At 52.3% G+C, this 14302-nt stretch overlaps 1 protein-coding gene across 1 annotated transcript; it reads left to right on the forward strand.

The window, feature by feature from the left end:
* Nucleotides 1-1245: 1245 nt before the first annotated feature.
* On the forward strand, nt 1246-14005 carry CNPY3 (canopy FGF signaling regulator 3; the record flags this gene model as incomplete). Its single annotated transcript, XM_080700495.1, is given in 9 exon segments — nt 1246-1393; nt 7972-8095; nt 9750-9751; nt 9754-9803; nt 9872-9890; nt 9893-9993; nt 13248-13370; nt 13472-13589; nt 13794-14005. Coding segments are annotated over 9 exon segments (897 nt in total).
* Nucleotides 14006-14302: the final 297 nt, after the last annotated feature.

Genomic DNA, 14302 nt, shown 5'->3' on the forward strand with positions numbered 1-14302 from the left:
AATATAATGTTATTGCTATGTTGTAACTACATGATGGTGAGCTTCAGAATGACACGCATGCACAGGCATACATACACGCACGCACATGTATACACACACGCACACACATGTACACACATGTATACATGCATGCACACTGATGTATATATAAACACATACACACATGTATACACATACGCACACTGATGCATATGCACGTACACACATGTATACGCACACACGTACGCACGCGCACATACACGTATACACACGCACACGTATACACAGCACACATACACGCACACACACGTATACACACGCATACATACATGCGCGCACATGCATACATACACGCACGCACATGTATACACACGCACAGCATACATACACGCGCACACACACGTATACATACACACACACACCATTCTTTGGCCCGTTTCCTTCCCCGTACTTCCCCCGTTCGCAGCCATCCTTCGTCCCCTACATGACAGTCACAGTGATGCAGGCATGCATATGACATTAAATGCTCTGAACAGCTACAATATTTATTTATTTATTTATTTATTTATTTCTGCGGGTCTGAGGTGGAACCCAGAGAGACCCTCCGAGCCACACCCCTCGCCCTATTTTTTTTTTTTTAGTCTTTATTTTGAAACAGGGTCTCACTGAGTTGCGGAGGGCCTAAGTAGCTGAGGCTGTCCGCGAACCGCGATCCTGCTGTTTCCGCCTCCCAAATGCTGGGATGACAAGCGTGCGCCACCACGTGAACAGCTCCACAATTTAAAAGCAGATGTTCGGTAAGGGTTTGCGGCTTTCTGATCCCAGAAGGAATGGCGTTTAAAGAGGTGCAAAAATCCACGGAGAAAGTGTTCGCCGCATCTCCCAGCACGGCGCGCCCGAATCTTGCCCACTCAGGGTTAGCCCCGGCGTTCTCCTCCCGGGGTCCCCCAAGCCTCTCTAGAACCTCCGTTAGGAGGTGAGAAAAGATGTCGCCAAAGGATGCGGAGGGCCTCGTCCGCTCTCTTATTCGCCCAGCCCAAAAAACGATTGCCTTCCCATTGGCTGGAAGACACCGCCGAGAAAGCCCATTGGCCGGGGTGGCTTCGAAGGCGGGAGGAGCGCGCGAGGGGGGGCGGCGAGGCCTCGCTGTTGCCGTGGTTACGCGGAGGCACGTGTGCAGTCCCGGAAGCGGCGCGGGGAAGCCGCTCCGCGCGCGCCGCCGGAGGAAGCGCCGCCCGGTCCGCTCCGGTCGGGTCCGGCTGGGCCATGGAGTCCTCGCTCGAGCCCGCGCCCCGCTCGCTGCTGCTGCTCCCGTCGCTGCTGCTGCTGCTGCTACTGCCGGCCCCCGAGCTGGGCCGGATCGCGGCCGGGGCGGAGGAGACCGACTGGGTTCGGCTGCCCAGCAAGTGCGAAGGTGAGGGGCGGGGCCCTCGGGAGGCTCGGGGGGCGGGGCCTGCGGGGGGCGGGGCCTGCGGAGTGGGGCCGGGGGCCGGGCCCGCAGCCGGGTCTTTTCCCTTTTTGAACCTGGCAGGGCCACCTGATAGGGAGGTGGGGGGCTGGGGGAGAGGGGAAGGAGGCCTGGGGGTCCAGGGAAGATCCTGAGAAGTCTTCTCTGGGAAGCCTGCTGAGTAGTTAGTTGGCCAGGTGAGAAGTGGGGGAGAGGGGCCGCCCCAGGAGAGCCCAGATGGAGCAGGGGCCTGCAGAGCAAGAAGCACTGGGCAAGTTTGAGGAACTGAAACGCCCGCGTGGGGGAAGAAGGGGGAAGAAGGACCTGAGACTTTCCTGCCCTCCCTGCAGCCTCCTGGGCAGCTGTCCGCCGGCCGCACCAGCAGCTCCTGGAGCGCAGAGGCTTTGTTTCAAACATTTATCCACAGTTTCATTAGGTGCCCAATAGGTTGTTTTTGGAATACATGCGGTTAAATGGAGGGGTGAGCGTGCGGAGGAGGAGAAAGGTCCGAGGCCTAAGAAGTCACTTTAGGGGAAGCGTAGGGTCTGGCGGGATTTTGTGACGGAGGAAGATATTAGAAATAATGAATCCGAACCGGTGTGGTGGAGCGCGTTTGTAATCCCAGAACTTGGGAGGCTGAGACAGGACGACCAGTTTTCTGACAGCCTCAGCTACTTAGTGAGGCCCACCGCCACTTAGTGAGACCCTGTTTCAAAGTAAAGAATAAAAAATAGCACTGGGGGTGTAGCTCGGAGGTCGAATGCCCCTGGGTTTACCCCTAGAACTGCAAAATATATAGATATAGATATATAGAAAGAATCCGGGCATGGTGGCACACGTCTGTACTCTCAGTATTTGGGAAGCTGAGACAGTAGGATCGTAGATTAGGGGGCAGCAGGGCCCTCAGCAATTTAGGCCGTTTCGAAATAAAAAATAAAATAGGACCGGAAGTGTGGCTTGGAGGTATAATGCTCCTGGGTTCTATCCCCAGCACCACACACACACACACACACACACACACACACACACACACACGAATGGAGAAAAGTCGAATCCCCAGCACATAGGCAGGAACTTAAGAGATTGAGAGTGGGCGCTCGAGATCCAAGATGCCGAGACCCACAATTTTCCTCCCTGTTTTTCCGTCTTCTTCCCAGACCGTTGTAGTCACCCCTTTCTTCCCACAGCCTAGCTGCAGGCCCTCCAGACAGTTGACTGTAAATCCATTTCATATGAATTCAAAGCCTGCATCAGGCCAGATGTTTCCTAAGCCCTGGGAAGATGGGAGGGGGCGGGTGATCTGGGACACATAATCCTTCCATTTGAGTGATTAGAGCGAGATGCCAGAAGCCAGGCTTTGCAACGCATGCCTGCAATCCCAGCTACTGGAGAGGCTCAGGCTGGAGGGTTAGGAGTTCCAGGCAAGTTTGGCTAGCCTAGGCAGCATAACAAGACCCTGTCCCCCAAAATAAAACATGCAGCCGGGCATGGTGGTGCACGCCGGGAATCCCAGAACTTGAGAGGCTGAAACAGGAGGATCCGGGTTCATAGCCAGTCTCAGGCCCTCTGCAACTTAGTGAGACCCTATTTTAAAATAAAAAATAGGGCTGGGGGTATAACTCAGAGGTAGAATGCCCCTGGGTTCAGTCCCCAGTACTGCAAACAACAAATTAATTAATTAGTTAATTAATTAATAAAAAATTTAAGCCAAGCGTGATGGCCCACGCTTGTAATCCCCGCGCTTGGGAGGCGGGGACAGGAGGATCACACAGGTTCGAAGCCAGCCTTGCTGGCTTAAGAGACCCTGTTTCCAAATAAAAATATAAAAAAATAGGTATCTGGGAGTGTAGCCCGGAGGTAGAAGGGTTTTCAGGAATCCCAGTACCACAAACACACACCAAAAAAAATTAAAAAGGGCTGCAGGTATAGTTTAGAGATAGATTATCCCTGAGTTTAACTCCCAGTATATATATATATATATATATATATATATATATATATATATATATATACACACACATACATACATATATATATACATATATATATATATATATAATTATTTTTTGCTGGTCTGGGGATGGAACCCAGAGGCATTTGACCTCTGAGCTACACCCCCTGCCCTATTTTTTATTCTTTATTTTGAAACAGGGTCTCACTAAGTAGCTGAGGGCCTCACTAAGTAGCTGAGGCTGTCCGCCAACAGTGACCGGCTAGTCTCAGCCTTTGGAATGCTGGGATTACAAGCGTGCACCACCATGCTCGGCTTATATATATGTTTTTAAAATGTGTGCTTATGTTGTATGTGGTGGCGCACGCTTGTAATCCCAGTGTTTGGGAGGTTGAGACAGGAGGATCGCGCAGGTTCGAAGCCAGCCTCAGCTACTTAGTGAGGCTCTCAGCAACTTAGTGAGACCTTGTTTCCAAATAAAGTATAGGTCTGGAAGTATAGCCCAGAGGTAGAACTCCTGGGTTCCACCCCTAGTACCACACACACACACACACACACACAAAAAAAATGTGTGTATACTTTACTTTTTTTTTTAGTACTGGGGATTGAACCTAGGGACATTCTATTTCTGAGCTATATCTCTAGCCCTATTTTATTTTATTATTTATTTATTTTTGGTGGTACTAGGGATGGAATCCTTCTTCAGGCTACACTCCCAGACCTATTTTATATATTTTCTTAATTTGGAAACAGAGTTTCTTAAGCCAGAGAGGCTGGCTTCGAACCTGTGTGATCCTGTACAGTAAAATAAATAAATAACATATAAAAATAATAATAGATGCTGGGTATGGTGACGCATGCTTGTAATCCCAGTACTAGGGAGGCTGAGACAGGAGGATCCCAGTCTTGTGGCCAGCCTCAGCTACTTAGTGAGGCCCTCTGCAACTTAGTGTGAGACCTTGTTTCAAAATAAAGAATAAAAAACAGGGCTGGGGTGTAGCTTGGAGGTAGAATGCCCCTGGGTTCCATCCCCAGTATGGCACTGGTGCTCGGGCGCGCACACACACACACACACACACACACACACTCACTCCAGAGAGCCGACCTTGCGGCTGGTAGGACACCCAGCCTTGGTCTAGCCTGTCCGGGATTCTTTGCTTCCAGGCTTCATCTGGTCCTAACTAACATCCTTTGGGAATTTCATTTCCTCTTCGTCTTCTCTCCTGTCCCAACATGGAAGGGCCTGTACTGTTCCTCTTACGTTCTCGTGGTCTGCAAAGCCCCCGTGACATTTCCTTAGGGGTGATCTGCACAGGCACTGGAGCTTGGAGCCGGCACGCTCTGAGATCCTTCTAGCCTAACCTCATTTCATAACTGGCGAGGATGAATTAACAAGGGGTTTTCAGTTGCAGAAAGGTTTGGCAAACTCTGACCCTTAGGTTCCTCGTAATATTGTATTTCTTTATATATATTATTATTATACCTCTGTTACTTTTTTTCTTTGTTTGAAACAGGGTCTCACTGAGTTGCAAAGGGGCTCACTAAGTAGCCGAGGCTGTCTGTGAACTGTGATCCTCTGGTCTCAGCCTCCCGAGTGCTGGAATGACAAGTGCTGGGATGACTTTGCTATTAAGTGCTGATTACGTCTGGCCCACAAGCTTGCCTTTGGGCTCAGCAGCCTGGCAGAACAGGCCTCAGCACAGGAGGAGGAGAAGCTGCCCAGAGTGGGTGGCTGTCTGTGAGGGTCTGGGGTCTGTGCCATGAGCCTGTCTCCTGGGAGGGATCCCCAGGGGGGTCCTGAGGAGGTTAAGCTTAGCAGAGTTGGGAAGCGAGCTGCGGTTGCTGGTATAAGAGAGAAAGGATGTTCCAGCCTCCCGGTTCCTTCTCCTGGAATCCTTCACGTTGAGGGTGTGGGAGAAGGTGCAGAGGAGTCAGAGGAGTGCTGGCCCGCTCAGAGCACAGGTGAGCAGAGAGGAGGGTGCCCACGTGGCTGGGTGGAGGTCAGGGAGGTGGGGCGCCTCAGTGTTATGCCGACTCTGAGCTCACCGGCTTATCATTTGGAACTTTTGCGTTCCAGGCTCTCCAGGCCATCAATTAATGTTTGTGTTATAAAATTCCACCAAGCTGGCCTTCAGGGGATGTATTTATTTTCGCAGTAAATTGGTTTTCAGCCGGGTGCGGTAGCTCACACCTATAATCCCAGCACTTGGGAGGCTGAGCCCAGAGGATTGCAAGTTTGCAGCTAGTCTGAGCTACTCAGTGAGGCCCTCCACAATTTAGTGAGACTCAGCTTCAAAATACAGAATAAAGCTGGGCATGGTGGCACACGCTCGTTTTCCCAGTACTTGGGAGGCTGTAACAGGAGGATCCGTGTTTGTGGACAGCCTCAGCTACTTGGCCCTTTGCAAGTCAAAATAAAGAATAAAATATAGCTGGGCATGATGGCTCACGCTTGTAATCTCCGTGCTTGGGGGGCGGAGACAGGAGGATCACGCAGGTTCAAAGCCAGCCGTGCTGGCTTAAGAGACCCTGTTTCCAAATTAAAAAAAAAAAAAGACAAATAAAGGATTAAAAAACATAGGGCCGGGGGTGTAGCTCAGAGGTAGACTGCCCCTGGGTTCCAACCCCAGTTCCAAATTATAAAAAAAAAAAAAAATTGGTTTTTAACCAAACTCTGCCATCACTGTCCCAGCAGTGCAGGTGGCGTTGGCCTGCACACCTGTTCCACTCAGAGGTATTGGAAGCTGCCGAGCCACCCAGGGGCTCTGTGGGCCAGAGTTAGTAGCATCCAGCAGACGCACACTTTCAGACGAGGCCGGTTCTGAAACAGTGCAATACACAGTGCAGCCCGTGGGGCCCCGGCGGTGCAGGCGGGGGGGACCGACTCCCTCAAGGAGACTCTGGCTTCCGCAGAGGCCCAGAGTGAAGTCAGGGCAGGTGAGAGGCTGGGGTGGATGAGGCCTCAGTGGTAGAGACTTGACTCGCATATCTGCAGCCCTGCACACACGCACACAACCGGGGAAGCCGGGCGTGGTGGTGTACCCGCAATCCCAGTACCTGGGAGGCTGAGCAGGAGGCTTGCAACTTGGCAGCTCAGCTGAGGGCAGCCTCAGCAACTCAGTAAGTCTCATCAGCTTAGCGAGACCCTGTTTCCAAATACAAAATAAAATTGGGCTGAGAGTGTAGCTTAAAGGTAGAATGCCTCTGGGTTCAGTCCTCAGTGCTACCAAAAAAGGGGCTAATCCACAGGCTTCCTGGAGGAAGAGGCTTTTTGTTTGTGTTTTTGTAGTGCTGGGGGTGGAGCCTGGGGGCTTGCTACCCCTGAGCTATACTCCCAGCCCTATTTTATTTTATATTTTTTTGTGTGTGGTACTGGGGATGGAACCCAGAGGTTTTCGTCTCATATCCCCAGCAGTTACTCAGTAACTGAGGAAGGGTAAGAGGAGATGAAAAGAGGACTGCACAGGAACAGCACAGTGAGGCCTCTGCAGGGATGGAGCCAGCTTACTGGGCAGGGACCAAGAGCTGCTGCTGGGCACTCGTGAAACCTCGTAGCAAAACAGCCATAAAAGACGCTTTGGGGACAATTAGGGAAACTAAAATGTACCATTAGGTGATGTTAAAATTATCGTTAATTTTCCAAGTATCATAATTGTTTTATGGTTACATAGGAGGTCCTTGTTCTTGGAAGATACATGATAATAATATTTAGAGGTGAAAGTCACATTTACAACTTAACTTTCAAGATGGTTTAGCAAAATAATGCATATATTGTAGAGACAGATCCTTATATGTTAGATATTGGAGAGAGATTATGATATATCATTAATATTAAATATAAGTCCTGGGCATGCTGATAACAACAGTAATCCTGTACTTGGGAGGTTGAAGCAGGAGGCTCACAGCTTTGAAGCCAGGCTCAGAGATGTAGCCAGACCCTCAGCAACTTAGACTTTTTTTTCTTTTTTTTTCTCCAGTACTGGGGATGGAACCCAGGGACATTCTACCTCTGAGCTACACCCCCAGCCCTATTTTTTATTCTTTATTTGGAAACCGGGTCTCGCTGAGTTGCAAAGAGCCTCCCTAAGTAGCTGAGGCTGTTCTTGAACCTGCGATCCTCCTGTCTCAGCCTCCAGAATGCTGGGATTACAAGTGTGTGCCCCCACACCCGGCTTAATTTAGACCATTTCCTTTCTTTCTTGTTTTGCGGTACTAGGGTTTGAAGCCAGCCTCAGCTCTTAGTGAGGCCCTTTGCAACTCAGACCCTATTTCAAAATAATAAAAATTAGGGCTGGGGGTGTCACTCAGTAGAATGCCCCTGGGCTCCATCTCCAAGAACTGCAAAAAAAAAAAAAAAAAAAGGTAAATGATGGGGATTGGGCCGTACGGGGCAGGCGGCATGCCGAGACGAGGCCAGCAGGTAAGGGCCAGCGGGACGTGGCCGGCGGGTTGCAGGCAGGTCACCTGATGAAGTCCCGTGGTGGCCTTGCGCAGGCTCCCGTGGCCGGGTGTGGGCCTGGCCGGGCAGGGAAGGGCCCTGCCGGTGGTTCCGTGGGGCTGCCCGCACTCAGCGGTGGCGCTGTCCCCTCCACAGTATGCAAGTACGTGGCCGTGGAGCTGAAGTCGGCCTTCGAGGAGACCGGCAAGACCAAGGAGGTTATCGGCACGGGCTACGGCATCCTGGACCGGAAGGCATCCGGAGTCAAGTACACCAAGTCGTGAGTGGCCGGGCCTCAGCGCCGCCTGCCTGCTCCTGGGCTCGGGGACTCGGCGCTCCCTCCTCCCTGCCAAGCGCACCGGGGGCGGAGTCAGCTGCCCACCACCCAAGTTTGCCCACGATTCTGCTGCCTTCTCACTAGGCGGCCTGGGGAAAAGTTCCCTGCGCCTCAGATTCTGTGTCTTTTTTTTTTTTTTTTTTTTTTTTAGTTATACTCCCAGACCTATTTTATATTTTATACTTTATTTGGAAACAGGGTGTCACTAAGTTGCTGAGAGCCTCACTCAGTAGCTGAGGCTGGCTTTGAACCTGTGCGAGCCTCCTGTCTCAGCCTCTCAGCCTCCCAAGCACTGGGATGACAAGCGTGCGCCACCACGCCCAGCTTCAGATCCTGCATCCTTAAAACAGACTGATAGAATTCTGTTAGTGATATCCAGATACTAGTATTTCATGAACCAGTGTATTTTATAAAAAATAGGTAGCCTGCCTTAAGAGGCTGAGACAGGAGGATCGCAGTTCGCAGACAGCCTCAGCTACTTAGGCCCTCTGCAACTTAGTGAGACCCTGTTTCAAAATAAAGAATAAAAATAGCCAGGCATGGTGGCACATGCTGGTAATCCCAGAATTTGGGAGGCTGAGACAGGAGGATCGCAGTTCACGGACAGCCTCAGCTACTACTTACTTTGCAAGGCAGTGAGACCCTGTTTCAAAATAAAGAATAAAAAATAGGGCTGGGGTGAAGCGCAGAGGTAGAATGGCCTACAAAAAAATATAAAAGTGTCCTTTGGAAGCCAGGCGTAGTAGAGCACACCTGTAATCCTAGTACTTGAGGGGAGACTGAGACCAGAGGATTGCAGTTTCAGGGACAGTCTCAGCAGTGTAGTGAGATCTCAGCAACCTAGTGAGACCCTCTTTCTTTTCTCTTCTCTTCTCTTCTTTTCTTTTCTTTTTTCTTTTTGCATTTCTGTGGATGAAACCCAGGGGCATTTTTTATTCTTTATTTTGAAACAGGTCTCACTGAGTTGCGAAGGGCCTCACTAAGTAGCTGAGGCTAGCCATGAACCCGCGATCCTCCTGTCTCAGCCTCCCAAATGCTGGGATGACAAGCGTGCGCCACCACGCCCATCTGAGACCCTGTTTCAGAAACAAAAATATAGCCGGGTGTGATGGCCCACGCTTGTAATCCTAGCACTTGGGAGGCTGAGACAGGAGGATTGCGCAGGTTCGAAGCCAGCCTCAGCTACTTAGTGAGGCTCTTAGCAACTTAGTGAGACCCTGTTTCCAAATAAAATATAAAATAAGTCTGTGAGTGTATCCTGGAGGTAGAAAGCTCCTGGGTTTTATCCCCAGAACCACAAAGAATAAAATAAAAAAATAACAAAAATAAAAAATAGGGATAGGAGTGTAGCTCAGAGGTAGAAAGTCTCTGAGTTCAATCCCCAGTACCACAAAATAAATAAATAAATAAATAAATAAATAAATAACTGGGCGTGGGTTCCATCCCCAGTACTGCAAAAAATAAACAAATAAATAAATAAATAAATAGAGCTGGGAGTATAGCTTTAAGATAAAGCACATCTGGGTTCAAGACACACACACACCCACCCCCTTCCCTTAGAGCTGTTAAAATGTTGTCTCTCTGGTCTGTGTTCCAGCATTCAGAGCCCCCAGACCAGATGACCTATGTTCCTTCCAGCTCTGACCCCCTGGTGAGAAGCAGGCACTGGGCAGCAGGCTGGCGGGACGGGCCACTCGCCTCCCACAGGCGGGGCCTCAGCCCCTCTCCCGCTGCTATCTTGCAGGGACTTACGGTTGATTGAAGTCACGGAGACCATTTGCAAGAGGCTCCTGGACTACAGCCTGCACAAGGAGCGGACCGGCAGCAACCGCTTTGCCAAGGTTGGTTCCTGCTCGCCCCGTCCCCTGGGCCCCGTCCCCTGGCCGGGCCTGCATGTCCACAGCGCGGGGGCCCTTGGCAAGCACGCCCCAGGCCTCCGCTCCGGGCCTGGCGTGCTCTCGCCTGCTGCTTGCCCTCGTCCCCTCCCGGAGCCCCACTTCTCAGCAGCCCGTGCCGTTCACGATGGCCCGGGCCTGTCCTGGGTCCTGCCTCAGTCTCACACAGGCACAAGTGTGCTGGGCGGGGAGGTGCAGGGGGCCCCAAACGCTGAGCAAAGGCGCCCTGGCAAGGTCCAGGGTGTGCAGGCAGCGCGGCTGGCACCTCTCCAGAGCACCTTCGCGAGCCTGTTCTGTCCAGCTCACTCTGTCCGTGAATGCTCTCTGAGAAGCTGCGCTTACAAGGCCCATTCGCTCTACCTCTGCAGCGACGGCCACGTAGTAAGAGAGTTGCCACCCACATTCGTCCACTACGCTCCCTCTAGCAAGGGAAACCTGCCGTAAACCCTGGGACACCTAAGGGTGAGGTCCCACGCAGCAGTCAGGAGAGCCGGGGTGGCGGAGCCAGCCAGCCAAGTAATCCCAGTACTTGGAAGGCGGAAAGAATAAGATCACAGGTTTGAAGACAGCCTCAGCAATGTAGCAAGACCTTCAGCAATTAGTCCTTGTTTCAAAATAAAAACCTTATGCCGGGCCGGGCGTGGTGGTGCACGCTTGTAATCCCCGCGCTTGGGAGGCGGAGACAGGAGGATCGCACAGGTTCGAAGTCAGCCTCAGCTACTTAGTGAGGCTCTCAGCAACTTAGTGAGACCCTGTTTCCAAATAAAATATAAAGTAGGGCTGGGAGTATAGCCCAGAGGTAGAAAGCCCCTGGGTTACACCCCCAGTACCACCAAAATAAATAAAAAAATAAAACCCTTCATATACACAAACTTTTTTGTGTGTGTGTGTGCTGCTGGGAATTGAATCCAGGGACATTCTGCCTCTGAGTTATACCCATAGCCCTACTTTATTTTGACACGGCCTCACTCATTGCTGAGGCTGTCCTCTAACCTGTGATCCTCTGCACTCCTCCTGTCTCAGCCTCCCAAGTACTGAGATTATAGGCTCCCACCATGCCCAGATTTGTTACTTTTTTTTGTTGTGTTGTGTTGTGTTGTGGTACTGTGGATGGAACCCAAGGGCTTTTCTACCTCCGGGCTACACTTTCAGACCTATTCTATATTTGGAAACAGGGTCTCACTAAGGTGCTGAGAGCCTAAGTAGCTGAGGCTGGCTTCGAACCTGTGTGATCCTCCTGTCTCAGCCTCCCAAGCGCGGGGATGACAAGCGTGCGCCACCACGCTTGGCTTCAGCTTTGTTTATTTTTATTTTTATTTTTTATTTTTTTGAGGGTCTGGGATGGAACCCAGGGGCATTCAACCTCCGAGCTATACCCCCTGCCCTAGTTTTTTATTCTGTTTTTAATTTGAAACGAGGTCTCACTGAGTTGCGGAGGGCCTCACTAAGTAGCTGAGGCTGTCCACAAACCGCAATCCTACTGTCAGCCTCCTGAATGCTGGGGTTACAAGTGTGCACCACCACGCCCGGCTCGGCTTTTTTTTGTGTGTGTGTGTGATACTGGGGTTCCTGGAAGCCCTTCTACCTCTGGGCTACACTCCCAGACCTTTTTTTTTTTATTTTTTTAAATTTGGAAACAGGGTCTCTTAAGCCAGCGCGGCTGGCTTCGAACCTGCGCGATCCTCCTGTCTCCGCCTCCCAAGCGCGGGGATGACAAGCGCGCCAACCATGCCCAGCTAGGCTTTGTTTTTTTAATATGCTTTATTGGCGCATTATTGTTTCACAGCATAACGTAAATCATGTTGACAGTGACATCCACACACAGCACTTGGTAGGACTCCCCAAAAACCCTTCCATAAGGGCTGGGGACATGGCACAGTTGGTGAGCACTTACGGAGCATGCACAAGGCCCTGCATTTGATCTCCAGCACTGCAAAAAATTATAGTAAAGTAAAACTTGTGAATTTAGCTAATGAATCCATGTTGGCTGTAATAAAAAGTGATTAAAGTTGTTTTCTGTGACAAACAACCAGAAACAGTCTGACTGCCTGCCAGTAGCCGAGGGGTTGGGTGCACTGGGATGGTGACTCCGTGGACTTGTGCAGCTAACACGAAGGAGACAGAGCTGCTGCCAAATAAATGGGGCCGGCTCTTAAGTTGTCCCGTTAAGTGAAAGAGGCACGGTGTGAGCCGTGTATGAGACATTACTGTTTACGTCAAATGCAAGGATGGGAAACAGGCACGGCGGCGCACATCTGTAATCCCAGCACTTGGCAGGCTGAGACAGGAGGGTCACAGGTTCAAGGACAGCCTCAGCGACTTTGTGAGGCCCTCAGAAACTTAGAGTCCCTGCAGCCGGGCGTGGTGACGCACACTTGTAATCCCTGCGCTTGGGAGGCTGAGACAGGAGGATCGCACGGGTTCGAAGCCAGCCTCAGGTACTTAGTGAGGCTCTCAGCAACTTAGTGAGACCCTGTTTCCAAATAAAATATAAAAAAGGTCTGGGAGTGTAGCCTGGAGGTAGAAAGCATAGGGCTACTAGAAGTAGAATGCTCCTGGATCAAAGCACACACACAAACAGAGCAATAGTAATAAAAAATGAGAAGGGCTGGGAGTGTGGCTTAGAGGTAGAATGCTCCTAGCTTCAATCCCCAGAAACACACACACACACACACGTCAACTGAGTCCCGAAGTCCCGAATGCCTAGGAGCAAGAGCAGACTTTGTGTGTGTGTGTGGGGGGTCTGGGGATGGAACCCAGGGGCATTCAACCTCTGAGCTACATCCCCAGCCCTATTTTTTATTCTTTATTTTGAAACTGGGTCTCACTGAGTAGCAGAGAGCCTCCGGTCTCAGCCTTCTGAATGCTGGGATTACAGGCATGTGCCACCACACCTGGCGCCAGCCCTATTTTTTATTCTTTATTTTGAAACCGGGTCTCACTAAGTTGCAGAGGGCCTCATAAGTAGCTGAGGCTGGCTGTGAACCGTGATCCTCTGGTCTCAGCCTCCCGATGCTGGGATTACAAGCCTGTGCAACCACGCTCGGCAACAGCAGACCTTTTTGAAAGGCGATCCGGTCATGCTGTGTAGAGAAAGACCGCGAGGAGAGAGAGGCCCAAACCAGGGCTCTCAGAGCCAGGCCCCAGCAAGAGGACGGGCGGCAGAGGGGTGCCCTTCTCATGTCTGGCGGCTCTTGCAGGGCATGTCAGAGACTTTTGAGACGCTGCACAACCTGGTGCACAAAGGGGTCAAGGTGGTGATGGACATCCCGTACGAGCTGTGGAACGAGACCTCTGCCGAGGTGGCCGACCTCAAGAAGCAGGTAAAGGCTGTGCCCTGCTGGCTGGGCGAGGCTCTGGGGCTGGCCAGGCAGCTTGGGGCTTCTCGGCAGGGGCGGCGGCTCAGCCCTCCTTGTGCCCACAGTGCGACGTGCTGGTGGAGGAGTTTGAGGAGGTCATCGAGGACTGGTACAGGAACCACCAGGAGGAAGACCTGACCCAGTTCCTCTGTGCCAACCACGTGCTGAAGGGAAAGGACGCCAGTGAGTGGGCTGTTCATCCTTGTTCCCTCTGGGAGGCAGGGGGAGAGGCTGGAGCTGGATGAGGCTTGGAGGCAGAGGCACTGGAACCGGGTGCACGGAACGCGCAGACCGCCGTTGGGCCCCAGGGGCAGCTGCCCTGCCCTGCTCTGCGGCCCCCAGTGGCCGGCCCTGGGCAGCTCCGCTGAGGTCTCCCCTCTCCCCCAGGCTGCCTGGCAGAGCGCTGGTCTGGCAAGAAGGGGGACACAGCTGCCCTGCGAGGGAAAAAGTCCTCAAAGAAGAGCGGCAAGACCAAGGCTGTGGGCAGCGGCCGGCAGAGGAAGGAGCTGGGGGGCCTGCAGGGGGACCCCGGCCCCGAGGAGGAGGAGGGTGTGCAGAAGGCGTCCCCACTCCCACACAGCCCCCCCGACGAGCTCTGAGCAGGAGGGCCGCAGGACAACAGGACGGCTGTGCTCCAGGCAGCTCCGGCCGCCCCGTGTCCAGGCCCGCCTCCTGCCGAGGACTGCCGAGGACTGAAGAGCTCCCAGCAGCATGGTCAGCCGTGCCAGCATTTGCCCTCTGCCAGGAATTCCTCCCTAACACCGCCTTGGAGCAGGCCGTGACCCCAGGACTTGGAGGGCTGCAGTGTGAACTCAGGAGGGGCAGGTGTGGGCTGGCGCAGGACTCGGCTGGCCCACCCCGCTGTGCCAGGGAGGCGGCTGCAGCCCTGCCCGCCC

The sequence above is a fragment of the Muscardinus avellanarius genome (genome assembly GCF_963383645.1).
Source record: "Muscardinus avellanarius genome assembly, chromosome: 8".
NCBI classification, from domain to species: Eukaryota; Metazoa; Chordata; class Mammalia; order Rodentia; family Gliridae; genus Muscardinus; species Muscardinus avellanarius.